The sequence below is a fragment of the Trichechus manatus genome, unplaced genomic scaffold, assembly GCF_000243295.1.
Source record: "Trichechus manatus latirostris isolate Lorelei unplaced genomic scaffold, TriManLat1.0 scaffold00002, whole genome shotgun sequence".
NCBI classification, from domain to species: domain Eukaryota; kingdom Metazoa; phylum Chordata; class Mammalia; order Sirenia; family Trichechidae; genus Trichechus; species Trichechus manatus.
In genome coordinates, this window is record NW_004443938.1 from 21,998,593 (window position 1) to 22,015,589 (window position 16,997).

The 16,997-nt window shown below is 35.8% G+C and overlaps 1 protein-coding gene across 3 annotated transcripts in view; it reads left to right on the forward strand.

Moving 5' to 3' along the window:
- LATS1 (large tumor suppressor kinase 1) overlaps positions 1 to 16,997 on the forward strand; it is a 46,908-nt gene extending 29,911 nt beyond the window's left edge. For 2 of the 3 annotated variants that reach the window (XM_004368836.2, XM_023729142.1), the window contains exons 3-8: positions 414 to 561; positions 4,046 to 5,565; positions 7,946 to 8,528; positions 10,662 to 10,844; positions 11,059 to 11,165; positions 12,877 to 16,996. In XM_004368836.2, the coding sequence (XP_004368893.1) occupies positions 414 to 561; positions 4,046 to 5,565; positions 7,946 to 8,528; positions 10,662 to 10,844; positions 11,059 to 11,165; positions 12,877 to 13,386 (3,051 nt within the window). In that variant the 3' untranslated portion in view covers positions 13,387 to 16,996. Of the gene's footprint in view, positions 1 to 413; positions 562 to 4,045; positions 5,566 to 7,945; positions 8,529 to 10,661; positions 10,845 to 11,058; positions 11,166 to 12,876 lie in introns of all 3 variants that reach the window. The other variant, XM_023729144.1, reaches the window with a different exon arrangement.

Sequence of the window (16,997 nt, forward strand, 5' to 3'; positions counted from 1 at the left end):
GAACTACATAGCGCTTTTACTAGCATACATGGTAGCAAAAGTGCTTAATCAAATGCTTTGACAATACAAGAAAAATAGATTCTAGTATTTTGATTGATACCTACCTTTAAAAATCTAATAGTCTCTATATAAGAATGAGAAATAATCACAATGATATTGCTGTGATTGTATCAGGAATAGGTTTTGCCTAGAAAGTAACAGTAATAAGTTACATAAAGATGGATTTATTTTGTTTTCTTTAATAATTTGAGATTATATGGATTTTTATAGTAGTTACAAACAGGATATTGGTATTATGGTTTGGGGGCCAGTTCTTCATAATTAAGAATTTCTCTAATGGAACTCATAGTGCTGTTTCCCTCTTATTAATTGTAAGATTTAATATTTTTTTTCTTTTTTAAACTTCATATCAGGATATGGTTATACAAGCTCTTCAGAAAACTAATAACAGAAGCATAGAAGCAGCAATTGAATTCATTAGTAAAATGAGTTACCAAGATCCTCGACGGGAGCAGATGGCTGCAGCAGCTGCCAGACCTATTAATGCCAGCATGAAACCAGGTGATTAATCAAACTTCTTTCCTAGTCTCTTACAGTATAGTTTTAAAATACTTAAGTATATCAAATCTTTAGTCTTAGAATTGTTAAAAGCTCCCCAGTAAGTGAAAGTCTCAACTTAGAATAATAACGCTGTGGTATTATACCAATATGAATTTGGGCGTGGGGCTTTCACATTTAAAAGTTCTATAGATAATTCCGATAAGCAGCAGTCTAGGTTGAGAACTACTTCACTGGTTATACTACAACTGAAATATCTCTTCTTTTCTACAAATATCATCATTCAAACTACTCTTTTTTCTTCTTATAATTTCTTATTATAAGAGTAAGACATGCTTATCATGGAATATTTAGAAAGTAAATGAGCAAAAAGAAAACACCACTGTTAATACCCACAGTATTTTGGTATGTTTTATTTCCCAGTCTTGTTTCCTGTATAATGGGTTTATATGTGTATATTTTTGTTCTTGTTATTTAAGCAGAAAGTGGGGTCATACTGCGATCTACTTTAGTCACTTAGTGTACCAGGCATAATTTTTCATATTATTAAATATTCTACAAAATACTTTTAATAGCCACATTAAAGTAAATGTATCATATACTTTACTTAAGCAGTCCCCCATTTTTGGACATTTGCTGTATTTCCATTTATTGTTTGCCGTTATAGAGAGCACTGTAGTAAATAACCTTGTGGCTAAATTATTTTCCATTCCTGGTGATTTTGTAAAAGTAAATTTTGAAAGACTTAGAAGATTTTAAGGATTTTGATACATATTACTGTCCAGAAAGGTAGTATCAATTTATATTCTTCTTATCAGTTTAATATGTGAATGCATATATTTATAAACCCTGGGTGTTATCATTTTTGACTGTTTGGTGGCTGAGGAAATGCTATCTCATTTTACGTTTATATTTCTTTCAGTTACTCATGAGGTTGAACATTTTTTTTACTTATTTTTAGATTACCATTTTATATTTTTTTGTTAATCTTGTGTTTGTCTTTTTTTATTGATTTATGAGAAGTCTTTATTTATTTGTTTATTCATTCCCCTTTTCATTCAGTACTTTTTTATTGATCAACTAGTATTTCAGACCCTTTGTTTTGCTTTGGATATAAAGTTCTTGCCCTTTTGTGGCACTTACATTCTAGTAACAGATCAAATAATAACACAAATACATGTAGAATTACAACTGGATGAGTGTGGATGAAGGAGAGAGTTACATGGTACTATGGGCTCATATAATAGAGGGATTTTTGATCTAATCAAGGAGATCAGAGAAAACCTTCCTGAGAAACTGATAATAGAGCTGCTATCTGAAGAAAGACAAGGGTTACTGGGGGTGGGCTTAATGAGGAAGCACATCCTACGTATGGCCGCTTTGGCAGGGTCTTGCAAGAAGATCACTGTGGCCGGAGCACTGAAAACGAGAGTATGAGATATGGCTGGAGAAGTACATAGGGGCCTGACTATGCAGGACTGTTTCATTGATTTTGTTTTTATCCTAAGAGCAGCAGGAAGTTATTGAAGTGTTTCAAGCAGGGTAATGACATGATTTGGATTTGTGTTTCAAAAAAATGGCTGCAGTGGATGAGAATGGATTAGAGAGGAGCAAGGGAGGAAATATGGGTAGATTTGATAGGAGATACAGTAGTTCATGGAGTAATGAAGGTAATTTGGACTATGGAGATGGCAATGGAGAAAAGTGAATGAATTAAGAGGGACGGAAGGGATAAAATTGATAAGGACTTGGTGGTTACACATGGGGGATGGTGATGAAAAGGAATGATTCAGGCTTTTGGCTTAGAAAAATGGATGCATGGTGATAGCCTACCTGAGAAAGGAAATGCTGAAAGAGAACAGAATTTCGTGGGGAAAGATCTTAAGCCTGGTTTTAGATATAAGGTTGAGTTAGGGTCATTGAGTTATCCAAGTGGAGATGTCAAGTAGGGAGCTGGATATATAGGTATGAGCTGGAGTCATATGCATGTTTGAGTCACATGTATGAAATAGATCACCAAAGGTTGATAATAAAGACAAAAATGACAAAGCAGGCTTTTTAAAAAAAGAGTTAGAAGGAGCGATAATAGCTTGGAAGCATAGATGGAGAGCAAAAAAGACACAACTTCACTTTTTGGCCCAGTTTATTTTTAAAGAAAACCTTAATTTAAAAGGGCTGCAAGGAAAGTAGTGTCAACAGATGGTAACCAACTTTAAGGAGACAGCGGGAAAAGTTGGAGAAGAGATTAGTGATGGGGCGTTTGCTGGTTATGGAACAGCAACCTAGAGGGCATAGTGCAAGGGTTTGTGAGGTGGAAGGGAGTCAAAACATGGAGAGCTTTATGAGGGGCACAGAACAGCAGGGATGGCCATGTACTCTTGGATTGAAGAGACTTCTGTTTTTAATGATCAGGGCTGGGTGAGTGTTATGGTACATTTAGCCTCAGCTGACTATCTGAGGAAGGTAAGACTGAGCCTGGTGGGTAGAGGATTTGTCTGGCTTGTGCAGGGTGATGACTTTTCCCTGAAGTCACAGACACTGAACGCTGCCCAGCTTAGAGAAGATAGAGTGTTAGACCATCCGTTATGTACGTTTACTACTTTTTTTTTGTATATGTGATTGAATATATTTTCTCCCACGATAATGTTGACCTTTCAGTTTTGTGGGGTTTCTTTATTGTTTTGTTTTGTTTTTCATGGTGACAAGTGTTTTATGTATCTATGTTTGTCAGTCTTACATACTGTATGTTCTCAACCTTTGTCATACTCGGGAAGACCTTCTCCACTCCAATATTAATGAATGTTCACCTGTTTTTTCCTAAGGCGAAAGCCTAAGAGTCATTCCTCTCCATCACCGTCTCTCATATGTAATCTGTAACCAAACTATAAGTTTTACCTTCCCATCCCTCTTAATTCATTAACTTTCTCTACTGCCATCTCCGTAGTCCACATTACCTTCATCACCTCCATGAACTACTGTATCTCCTATCAAATCTACCCATATCCCTATTCTCATCCACTGCAGCTGGTTTTTTAAAACGCTAATCTAAAATATTTTACTGATATTTATTACTTATTCTCATCCACTATTGCTGGCTTTTTAAAACACTAATCTAATCTAAAATATTTTACTGATATTTGTTACCCGTTCTCATCCACTGCAGCTGATTTTTTAAAACACTAATCTAATCTAAAATATTTTATTGATATTTGTTCCTTTCAAGGAAGGAAACTGGTTGGCTGAGGGACAAGGGTGGGTATCCTTCTGTACCTCTTGAATTTTGAACCTTGAAAATGTATTACCAAGTCAAAATTTTTAAAAAGTAAAAATGAAATCCCATACTGAAATTTGATTTTTCATACTTCTTGAAAGACAATTGGAGATCGTTAAGTAGTGTCAAAATTCCAAGCTAAATTTTTCAAAAATAAGAGGTTAAAAACATGTTTGTTTGTTTTTTTTCTTTTTTCTCCTTCTTTTGTCACCATAGGGAATGTACAACAATCAATTAACCGTAAACAAAGCTGGAAAGGTTCTAAAGAATCCTTAGTTCCTCAGAGACATGGCCCACCACTAGGAGAAAGCGTGGCATATCGTTCTGAAAGTCCTAACTCGCAGACAGATGTAGGAAGACCTTTGTCGGGATCTGGCATAGCAGCATTTGCTCAAGGTCACCCTAGCAATGGACAGAGAGTGAATCCCCTGCCACCACCTCAAGTAAGGAGTGTCACTCCTCCACCACCTCCAAGAGGCCAGACTCCCCCTCCAAGAGGTACAACTCCACCTCCCCCTTCATGGGAAACAAACTCTCAAACAAAGCGCTATTCTGGGAACATGGAATATGTAATGTCTCGAATCTCTCCTTCTCCGGTTCCACCTGGGACATGGCAGGAGGGCTTTCCTCCACCACCCCTTAACACTTCCCCAATGAATCCACCTAATCAGGGACAGAGAGGCATGAGTTCAGTTCCTGTTGGCAGACAGCCAATCATCATGCAGAGTTCTAACAAATTTAACTTTCCACCAGGGAGGCCTGGAATTCAGAATGGTAGTGGTCAGACTGACTTTATGATACACCAAACTGTTGTCCCTGCTGGTGCTGTGAATCGACAACCACCCCCTCCATATCCTCTGACCCCAACTAATGGACAGAGCCCTTCAACTTTACAAACAGGGGGATCTGCTGCTCCTTCATCATATACAAATGGAAATATTCCTCAGTCTATGATGGTGCCAAACCGGAATAGTCATAATATGGAACTTTATAACATTAATGTACCTGGACTACAAACAGCTTGGCCTCAGTCATCTTCTGCTCCAGCCCAGTCATCCCCAAACAGTGGACATGAAATCCCTACATGGCAACCGAACATACCAGTGAGGTCAAATTCTTTTAATAACCCATTAGGAAACAGAACAAGTCACTCTACTAATTCTCAGCCTTCAGCTACGACAGTAACTGCTATTACACCAGCTCCTATTCAACAGCCTGTGAAAAGCATTCGTGTTTTAAAACCAGAGCTACAGACTGCTTTAGCACCAACGCACCCTTCTTGGATACCACAGCCAATTCAAACTGTTCAACCTTGTCCTTTTTCTGAGGGTACCACTTCAAATATGACTGTTATGCCACCTGTTGCTGAAGCTCCAAACTATCAAGGTCCACCACCACCTTATCCAAAACATCTGCTACACCAAAACCCATCTGTTCCTCCATATGACTCAATAAATAAATCTAGCAAAGAGGATCAGCCTAGCTTGCCCAAGGAAGATGAGGGTGAAAAAAGTTATGAAAATGTTGATAGTGGGGATAAAGAAAAGAAACAGATTACAACTTCACCTATTACAGTTAGGAAAAACAAGAAGGACGAAGAGCGAAGGGAATCTCGTATTCAGAGTTACTCTCCTCAGGCATTTAAGTTCTTTATGGAGCAACATGTGGAAAATGTACTCAAATCTCACCAGCAACGTCTACATCGTAAAAAACAATTAGAGAATGAAATGATGCGGGTAACACCTTTTAAAATGTTCATTTTTATACTTGATTATCTATTTGGTGTTTATTTTAAAATATTGTGGTCCAGTATTTTTTTTCTTGTTATAGCTAAATGTGTTACCAATTTTTAAAAAGTGAGTAAACAAAGTACGTTTGATTATGGCATCTTATTTTAGTATTTCAAGATTTTCTCAATTTCCTTTAATAAACTTGTGTAAATTAAGAAAAATATTATTTGTAGTATACAGTGTAGATGTACATAACCTCTTTATATGGAAATTAGAACAGGGGTTGCCTTCTGGGTTTTGCACATTATCTTACAACATTTAAAAATAAGCTAGAAATTTCTAGGTCCTACCTCATGATCTGCTTTTGAAACATTTCTTTTTACTTGCAGTAAGTTTTTGGGCGTGTGGGTTTATTCATCACAGGTCTTATTTGAAAGTGTCAGAGACATCTCCCTTTAATTATTTCTCCTTCTGATTTCTTTTTTATAATGTACTGGAGAAAAATGTGCTGAAAATAATCAAATCATACTAAAAAGGGAAATCAGAATAAGTAAACACCCATTTTAGATTAATCTGTGTTATGATTCTATGTAGATCTCTTCACTAGTTGTCTTGAGATATTATTATGGTACTATCATTATTGTTTTTATCATATGATTAGAGTTCAAAGGTTGACTCCTGATCTTCTGTCACTCCTAATCCAAGAGGCTTAAATTTGTGATTGAAATTCCTCACATATTTGAGACAGCCATTCTTTTAAAGTGATTTTTCTAAATCTGATTTCACAGTGTTGTTATTCCTGCTGTAAACGGAATTTTGTTAGATGAGAAATACCAGGACAATCTGTATGACTTATACATATTTTTGCTCTTAGGATTTCTTACTAAAGTCTGTCTGTATGTATTTTCTTAGTTTATTTTTCCTTTTTCCTCTTCACTTTCACTAATAGCTGATTTAAACTTTTATGGTGTTGGAAGCTTTGCTGACTTCTGTAGCCTCCATTACTGTGTAGGCAAGTAAGATTTTAAGAGAAACAGTTCTATACTAAGACTGGCATGCCACCCTTCTTAAAAGATTTGTTGCATGCAGATGCGCATCCTAACAGAAGCATGAGGTTGCTCTATTTCGATTAGTCTTGCATTTCTAGAATTAGACTTACTTTTCCAGTTGAATTCTTTTTCTATTTAAACCCTTTTGTATTAGTTTTTTTATTAATTAGTCAAAAATAAACTCTTCTGCCTTCTAAGTCCAGGTATATACTTAAAAGTTATTTTTTTATTTTTAATCTGAAGTCTTTGTAAGTCACAGTAACTATTCTTTGAAATGTTCCAAAATATGTAAAAGATACTTTTGTAACCAAACAGGTTATTTTTTTTAAATAAGTTAGGAGACGCTCTTTGTATTTTGCTTCAGTGGTAGGCTGTGACTCCCAGTCTTACCCTAATTCCCTGAGAAAGATATAAAACTGACTATTAACGACTATACCAGGGGCCCTGGTGGCACACTGGTTAAACATTTGGCTGCTAACCAAAAGATCGACAGTTTGAATCCACTAGCCGCTCCTTGGAAACCCTATGGTGCAGTTCTACTCTGTCTCATAGGGTCACTATGAGTCGGAATTGACTTGACAGAAACGGGTTTTTGGTTTGGTATTAATGACTGCTGTCTATTTATTAAGAATGGGGAAAGGGTGGTTAGGTTAGAGAAGGCATTGTTTTGTTCTTAAAAGCATCAGTTTTTGAGAATAAATCAATGTAGAGTGGAAGAATTCCTTTTCACAAAGGATAAAATGGGAGGAAGAATATTTGAGGCCTAGACATTCCACTAATGAAGGTAATCTAATCATATATTTAGGGATGAATATGCGTGAAGACCCTGGTGGTACAGTGGTTAAGTGTTTGGCTGCTGACCGAAAGGTTGGCAGTTCAAATCCACCAGCTCCTTGGAAACCCTATGGGACAGTTCTCTGACCGATAGGTTCACTATGAGTCAGAATTGACTCGATGGCAATGGTTTTTTTTTTTTTTTTTTTTAATGTGTAGAGAGATAGATGAGGATGCATGTTAACAGGTATTTGCTTACTGCACATTGGGGACTTTTTTTGAGTACATTAGAGAGGAGTAGAAAGCTGACCATTGGGATCCTCTTCTCCTTGCCCCCAACAGCACAGTCTCTGTTCACTTACCTTGTATATCCTGTTAACTATTTCTTAAACTGCACTTTTGATAATTAATTTTCTCTTAAATATATTCTAGATTTCTAACATGCTTTATTAAAAATTACACATTTAACCTTTAAATATATGCCTGAATTTTTCAAGATATTTCTTAATATTCAATATAGAAAGAAGATAATTCCTCATTTAATATTTAGTTTATTTGTCTAGGTTGGATTATCTCAAGATGCCCAGGATCAAATGAGAAAGATGCTTTGCCAAAAAGAATCTAATTACATCCGTCTTAAAAGGGCTAAAATGGACAAGTCTATGTTTGTGAAGATAAAAACACTAGGAATAGGAGCCTTTGGTGAAGTTTGTCTAGCAAGAAAAGTTGATACTAAGGCTTTGTATGCAACGAAAACTCTTCGAAAGAAAGATGTCCTGCTTCGAAATCAAGTTGCTCATGTTAAAGCTGAGAGAGATATCCTGGCTGAAGCAGACAACGAATGGGTAGTTCGTCTATATTATTCATTCCAAGATAAGGACAATTTATACTTTGTAATGGACTACATTCCTGGGGGTGATATGATGAGTCTCTTAATTAGATTGGGCATCTTTCCAGAAAATCTGGCACGATTCTACATAGCAGAACTTACCTGTGCAGTTGAAAGTGTTCATAAAATGGGTTTTATTCATAGAGATATTAAACCAGATAACATTTTGATTGATCGTGATGGTCATATTAAATTGACTGACTTCGGCCTCTGCACTGGCTTCAGATGGACACATGATTCTAAGTACTATCAGAGTGGTGAGTAAAATCATAACATTTAGTTTGTACATGTCAATGTGATTTATTAATGCAATAAAATGTAAGATGGTATTATCACTGGATAGGGAGCCAGAAGACCTGGGTCACAACTTGACTCTTGGATGAACTTGGGTGACTCCTTCAAACACTCAGACCTATAAAATGAAAGAGTGTGTTAGATTTGATTATTTCTAAATATCATTAACATTTTTCAGTTAACCCCTTTGCATTTTGTTACTTTGAAATGCCATAAAAGTAAAAACATTTTAAAAATAATTATAAAACTCCATAACCACCATTCAGCTTAAGAACTGGATTATCAAATACCTTAGAACCAAAAAAACAAACCAGGTGCTGGTGAGTCAATTCCAACTCATGCTAAATAATCATTTCCCCTTCCTTTAGCCACAGACATAACCATTATTTCAGAACTTTGTAATCAGTTCCTTACTTTTCTCTATACTTCTATACTGCTGTGCTGTAGTGGTTAAGAGCTTGGCTGCTAACCAAAAGGTTGGCAGTTCGAATCCAGCAGACACTCCTTGGAAACCCTATGGGGCAGTTCTACCTTGTCCTATAGGGTCACTCTGAGTCGGACTGAACTCGACAGCAACAGGTTTGATTTTTTTTCTCCATGTGTCAGTGACTCCCAAATTGCTGTCTTTAGACCTGACATCTGCCTGAAATTCCAGATTTCTGTATCCAGCTGCTTACTAGAGATCTTCACATGGGTTTTTTTTGTTCTGTTTTTGGTTTTTTCACATTGATTTTTAATAGGCCTTTCATACTTAACATTGCCAAAAAAGAGCTCTTAATCCCCCACCTCCTGTCTCTTCCTCCTCCAGTCTTTCCTACTTTAGTAATTGTACCTCCACCACCCACCTAGTTATCCATGATTTTTTCCCCATGCCTTCCACATCAAGTCCTGTTTACCTCTAAAATGTATCACAAATCAGTCTGTGTCTGTTCATCTCCACTATTGCCATCCTAGTCCAAGCTCACCTGTCAAATAGCCTTCCATCTGCTCTGTTTTCACCCTTGTGTCCTTTATAATCTATTCTCCGCACAGCAGCTGGAGTTTTTATTTTTTAAGATAAATCAGATATTATCATTCTCTTGATTCAAACTCTCCACTAGCTTCCCGCTATACTTGGAGTCCCTGGGTGGTATAAGCAGTTTGCAGTTGGCCACTAACATAAAGGTTAGTGGTTCAAACCCACCAGTGGCTCCACAGAAGAAAGGCTCAGCGAACTGCTTCCATAAAGATTACAGCCAAGAAAACCTTACAGAGCAATTCTACTCTGTAACACATGGGGTTGCCATGAGTTGGAATCAACTGGACAGCAATGGGTTTGATTTTTTTGGTTTGGTACTTGGCGTAAAATGCAAACCATTTCTTCCTGCGTACAAAACCTACTTTTACTAGCTTCTGCTCCATTTCTTTCCATTCTCCCGTTTACCTAGTCACCAACCATAGTGGTCTTCTCTCTGTTGCTACTGTTTCTGTGTGGAACGCCTTGCCCTGGTTTTCAAATGGTTGGGTCCCCCTTGTTTTTCTACATCTTAGTCACCTTCTAATAGTTCTTCCCCAACCACCCAGTTTGATGTAGCTGTCTAGTCATATTTATCTCATCACCCCATTTTAATTCTCTGCTTGGGACAAAGCACTGATTCTTACATATATATTTATTTGTTGTGTTCTTTCCCCTACTAGAATGCAAGCTGTCTGTGAGAAGAACCTTGTCTTTCTTATTCACTGTTACCTTTTTTTTATTTAAATATTAGTCGAACGACTGAAACACTGATCTAATTTGTTTGAAACTTCGTCAGAATAGTAATGGGAGCAGTGTGAATAATTCTTAACCTTATCTGTTTATGACCTATATTGTCATCATTTAACAATAAGTAAATTACTGAATCTTAGGCTCATTTTTCCTAGTGTAAGATTATCCTACTGGTATCTCAGAAAGCAGGCTCCAGTTGGTAATAAACACTGTCAGTGATTTGGCGTACATTGTGCCTTAGCTTGTTACGGGAAAATGCTGCTAACTCTAAATCATGATGTTTAAAATTAAACAGAATTCAGGTTTACACTTGTCCTTGTTGCCTTATTTCTTTTTTTTTTACATACAGGTGACCATCCACGACAAGATAGCATGGATTTCAGTAATGAATGGGGTGACCCCTCTAACTGTCGATGTGGAGATAGACTGAAGCCACTAGAGCGAAGAGCTGCACGCCAGCACCAGCGATGTCTAGCACATTCTTTAGTTGGGACTCCCAATTATATTGCACCTGAAGTGTTGCTACGAACAGGTAAAAGCATTTATTTGTTTCATAAATAATCTTGATATACCTTTAGACTAGCCAAAACTTATACTAGAATATATTTTATTTTTCAGGTTTATAATAAAAATATTAGTTTTACAAAATAAACTGGTGATTTAACGTTAATTTTGATTTTACTAATCCTGAGTGTTCTTAAAAAAGTGCTTATGAATAACTGTGTAATTTTGGTGTCTTATTTTAGGATATACACAGTTGTGTGATTGGTGGAGTGTTGGTGTAATTCTTTTTGAAATGTTGGTGGGACAACCTCCTTTCTTGGCACAAACACCATTAGAAACACAAGTGAAGGTAAGGTGTAGACTATGTAGCAGTAACTCTCTTATTTGAAGGTGGGACTCTTAACCATTTCAGTCCTCAAGAGTACAACTGGAGTTATAACAAGAGCCATGAAAACGTTGATAACGTTTGACCCCAATTAATAATATAGCTTCTTGGAACTTCAAGGAAATGATTCGTAAGAAGAAAAATACCTGCATTGTAGATAGTGTGGTTATTTATAGTAGTAGTGAAAATTTAATAACTAAAGTGGCTACCAAATGGTGAAAATTAGGATGCATATAAAGACAGAACTACATATAGGAACATCATGGTCAAACTGCTGAAAACTAATGAGAGAAAAGACTTTAAAAGCAGCCAGAGAGAGGTTCTGGTTCTGAGTAAGACGTAATAGGCACACTCCACCCTGACTTTTCCACCAAATGTAACTTTAAAACCTGGACAAAATGCTTGAAACAGCTCTCTGAGGACACTGAAAAGTGAATAACAATGGGCAGATTGGGGAAGAATATGAGAATTCAAAAGTACCACTGAACCTAGTGGTGAGTTTACTGGTTTTTTCCCACTGGTATCCCCAGGCTGGACTCAGCGGTAGCTCGGCACCCAGAAGTGGACATCAGCACAGAGAGTGCTCCAGGAGAAGCCCTCTAGTTTAGGTTTGAGGTGTGGAAAGGGTTTCCTTGGCAGTAGCAGAAGTGGCAGTAGGGGCCCGTAGGCACCTAAAACTCTCCAATTGTAAATGGAAAGCATGTAATTCCAACTGGATGGGAAATCCATTTTGCTTTTTTCCCTCTATCCTCTTGCCACCTTGCCCAAAAATAACTTGGGTTTAAAAAGCACAGTCACAAGACATGTGTGGCAGAATGGGGCAAATAAAGCCCTCACTTCTGGTCAGAAAACCAAAAAGAGGAGCCTCAGGGAATTGGAAAGTACCAGGGGCATCACAGAAAGAGAGGAGCTTGGGAAACTAACCCAAGTATCAGGCATAAACAGCTGCCATTATATTTTGATTTTCTTTTTTCCCAAAAAGAATTCAAAGAAATATTCTATTATTAGTTGAGGCATCTCCTTTTTCTAACCTGGACAAGACTTTAAGATAAACATGCTAGAAGAGGAAGTATATTTTTCTCCCTCTGTGGTAGCTGGTAAGTTCCTATGCCATTCCCCCTGCCTCCAAGGGTTCAGGGGGAGAAACTAGATAGTCTGGTTTCACTCGGCATTCCTGCCTTCCTTCCTCATTCCAGTTTATTCAAAACTGGAACAAAGATTTATTGAGCATCTATTATATGCCAGGCAATTTGTAAGCACTGAGAAATACAAGGACAAATAAAACATGCTCCCTTGTCTTATGGTATTTTACACTCCAGTGGAAGGACATAGATATACCACAAGTATTAGGGGTATTTTGATAGAAGTAAATACCTGGTGCAGTGGAGGCACAGTAGAAGTAGTCATTTCTACCAGAGGTGGAGGGCTTAACAGGGGAGATATAATTTATGAGTCTTGTACTGTGAGTATAGATTGCCTAGAGGGGAGGATGTGGGAGAAAAAGTTATTTTCCAGGCATGATGCATTAATAAAGGTATGGAAAGGGAAATACCATGGCAATTCATTAAAAAACACAAATTGACCTGTAAGTTTTTTTTTTTTTGGTATAAAAATCAGAGGAAATTTTTTTATTTTTTATCTCTTCCCTCCTAATTTTTAAAAATCTTTGTTAAAGGTTATCAACTGGCAAACATCTCTTCACATTCCACCGCAAGCTAAACTGAGTCCTGAAGCCTCTGACCTTATTATTAAACTTTGTCGAGGACCAGAAGACCGCTTAGGCAAGAATGGTGCTGATGAAATAAAAGCTCATTCATTTTTTAAAACGATTGATTTCTCCAGTGACCTGAGACAGCAGTCTGCTTCATACATTCCTAAAATCACACACCCAACAGATACATCAAATTTTGATCCAGTTGATCCTGATAAGTTATGGAGTGATGGTAATGAGGAAGAAAATGTAAATGACACTCTCAATGGATGGTATAAAAATGGAAAGCACCCTGAACATGCTTTCTATGAATTTACCTTTCGGAGGTTTTTTGATGACAACGGTTACCCATACAATTATCCAAAGCCTATTGAATATGAATACATTAATTCACAAGGTTCAGAGCAACAGTCAGATGAAGATGATCAACACACAGGCTCAGAGATCAAAAATCCTGACCTAGTATATGTTTAACATGCTAGGAAATAATTGAACCATGGTTCTGTAATGAAGATTTGCAAAAAGGCCTCAAATGCAGGGTTTTTTGAGGTTCTGAGAGTAAAAATATGCAAATGTGATAGAGCTGTGTATGTGTGCTCTGTGTACAATATTTTATTTTCTAAATTATGGGAACTCTTTAAAATGTTAATTTATTCCCACCTTTTTAATCAGTAATTTAGAAAAAAATTGTTATAAGGAAAGTAAATTATGAACTCAATATTGTAGTCAGTTCTTGGTACTTAAAGTACTTAAAAAAATAGTGCTTTGTTTAAAAAGGAAAAGCCTGGTATCTATTTGTACATATGCTAAATAATTTTTTAAGAATTTTTGAAAATTTTTTGAAAGACAGTTCGTTTCATCTTGCTTTAACCAAATACGAAATATCCCCTATATTTACAGAGTTCTTTTTTTTTGTTTGTTTTTTGTTCCCCCCCCCATAACTTTGTTTTTGATTCAAAATAAGCTAGAGAAATTAAGCCATCATGTTGGTGAGTGTTCCTGGGCTAATCATAATCTGTATAATTCACAACCTAGAACTGGGAAATACAGGTTTGAGACAACATTAATGTGTTCATCAGAAGGAAAAAGAATGCAGCTTATCTTTTTTCCCCTCTATGTAATATGTAATCTTCTAGCATTTATTTCTCAAGAATTACTGGCTTTAAAAGAAGCGAAAGCGCTACCAGTTTTCTTTCCATATTGATATTTTTAATACTGCCTCCATTTTAAAAGGAAACAAAGCTGCTGTAAATCAAAATTTTAGACTATTAAAAGCTAAGTTCTTTCATGTTTTTATTTCAAGATTTAAAAACATATTTTCAGCCATCCTAAGAGATGATTCTGTTTCACATGAAACTCTGATTAGTAATTATTTGTGGGTACTCACTAGAAAAGTACTTCTGTATAGTGCTGCTTTTGATTATGTCATCAGTAATGTTACAGGTTTCCTCTTTTAGACTGATTGGCAAAGAAAAATCTGGCTATTTGGCAGTATTTTAACTAAGGGCAGATTAACTGGTGAAGAAAATAATTAATAATTAACTCTTAATTGAGATGGCCATTAGCAGTTAGGAAAAGTTTTAGTGGTCTTAGTAGAAAATGCAAATCTCCTAACTTATTTAAGGTTAAATAATATGTTTTTCAGCATGCCTATTATATATGCTTGGGTTTTAAGGGACTTGTGGTTTCATACCAAAATACATTTAGCTTGTCTTTTAGGAAGGGGAAAAAGGGCTCTGTTCTTGACATTAGTAAAATCTATATTTTGTTTCCTTTTCTTATGCTCCACTTATAAGGAATTGTTTTATTAAAACAAAATTTGTGGATAAGAGGCATAATTCTAGTGATTTTCAAACCCTTAGCTTTCTTCATTTAAAAGCTAATGGAAACCATATATGTGAGTAAAATTAAAGGCAAAGTTGTTGCAGTTTAATTGGGGAGAGGGCAAAATACATTTATTTAGCTTACACTTCCCACCTTTCTCCAGGTGGCATTCTCAGAGCCCAGCTTGAAAATCACTGCCATGTAATAGTGTGTCTTCTGAGGTCACTGGTCCTTTTGAAAATCAGATAAAAGCTGTGGACTCTCTTCCCAGAAAAATACATATCAACGTACACATTAACATTGCATACAGTTTCAGGGGATTTTGGACACGTTGAAACCTAGACTGTAGGTGAGGGACTCCTGTCCTATAATAAAATTGACTTATTAAACTAAGAACTTGGCTTTTAATTTATTCAGTATTCAAATTAGCACCTTTGTATAAATACTAATTTGTGATGGAAAAAGTCTGTGTAGCATGTGATAAGATGTCCCTATGAATGCCTCTCTCTTGCAGGTACAGCACTAAGATGTTTTTAAACACACCATTTTCAGGGCACTGAAATATGTATTTAGCTTGTTACAGATTTGTTACAGTATTTCTACAGGAGTTCTAATCAGAGAATTCTAAAAATGCACTGTAGTGATATGGCAGTCTTAACTTCATGGCACATTTGATCAGTCCCATAAAATCCTATGTAAAACAAACTAGTTAGCTCAAGAATTTTGAGACAGTACTCACATTTTAAAGATCTTACTTTTGCTTAAGATTTTTTTCAGTGAGATGTACTTAAATTTCCATTTAGTTTCACTTCTGGGCTATGGAGCAACGACACTACTAAACCAACTTTGTTCCACTTGCATTGTAGGAAAACTGAGATGCTGTCTGCCTCTTCCTGCCCCTATTCCCCTCATCTGTATGCCCTTATTCCTCAAATATAATGGACACTACAAATTTTATACTTTTAAAATTTCCTCTGACAGTATAAGCTTTTTGTGTTTATCTGAAGCAGTATACAAGCCTTTGGTATCTGCAGTTTAATAGTTTAGCTATACTTACTTTAAGCTATCTTATTCCCAAATTATATCCAGTTCTTCTATTACAAAATTTGGTGCTTCCTGACAAAAAAATAAGAACTACAACATCAAAAATATATATGCTCTCAACTGAAATAGTGAAAACATTGGTTATACATGTTTTCTTTTTAAAATAATTTTCCCACTCCTTAGAAAATGTACTGTCTTTCTTATACTTAACCCTTTTTTATGCATATCAATAGTATTTATAAAATGTGCTCTATAATTATGTAATTGTAGATACTATTATGTATTGTCCAGTGGTATCCTAAGGCAGGCCCTATTGCTGTATCTTTTCTACCTTTTTCTTTGTAATAGAAACTCTAGAATGTATGACTAAGAAGTCACTTTGAGATTGACTTTTTTAAAAAGTTATTACCTTCTGCTGTTGCAAAGTGCAAAACTGTGAGTGGAAATGTTTTATTCTGACTTAATAATATGTTAGAAATTAGAGAATGCAGTGGGAGGACTTTTAGACATTGCTGCTGTTGTTACCCACGGTACCTTTAGAAAAAAAAAATTAATAAAAACAAGAAACCATTTGGTATTTAAAGTGAAATATTTAGCCTGTTTGCTTTCACCTGAAGCAAAAAGTAATTTGGGTCAACATATTGGTATATTTGTAAAGCGCCTTAATGTCTCTCTTTGTGGAAGGCAGTATACCAGTTTACTTTTATATTGTATATATAAGTATTTTGTATTAAAATTGAATCAATGATCACACTACAGTTTTATAAAATAACGCTTTGTTAGGAAAAGGAATTACAGCTTTGCATTATAACTAAATTGTTTTGCATACTTATGAATGAAGTAGGTATCAGTAATCAGCCTGTGTTTTTAATGAATCTATTTGTATTTTCCAAATCATTTTCTCTAGTGTAACATTTGCTGGGATAATAAAAAAGAAAAATTCAAATCTTTCAATTGTGGGTAGAAAGCTTACTTTTAAGTTACTTAAGTGTGTTGGTATTTTAAATTCTAAAAATGTGTTTCTTTTAATCCCTTTATTCTCAGATAAAATTTGATAAAAAATTTGATGCTTTTGAATTACAATATATATAACTAATGATAATCACTAGTTTAAAAAAATATATATATGGCCCGTCTGATCAATTCTGACTCATAGCAACCCTATAGGACAGAGTAGAACTGCCCCGTAGGGTTTCCAAGGCTGTAATCTTTATGGA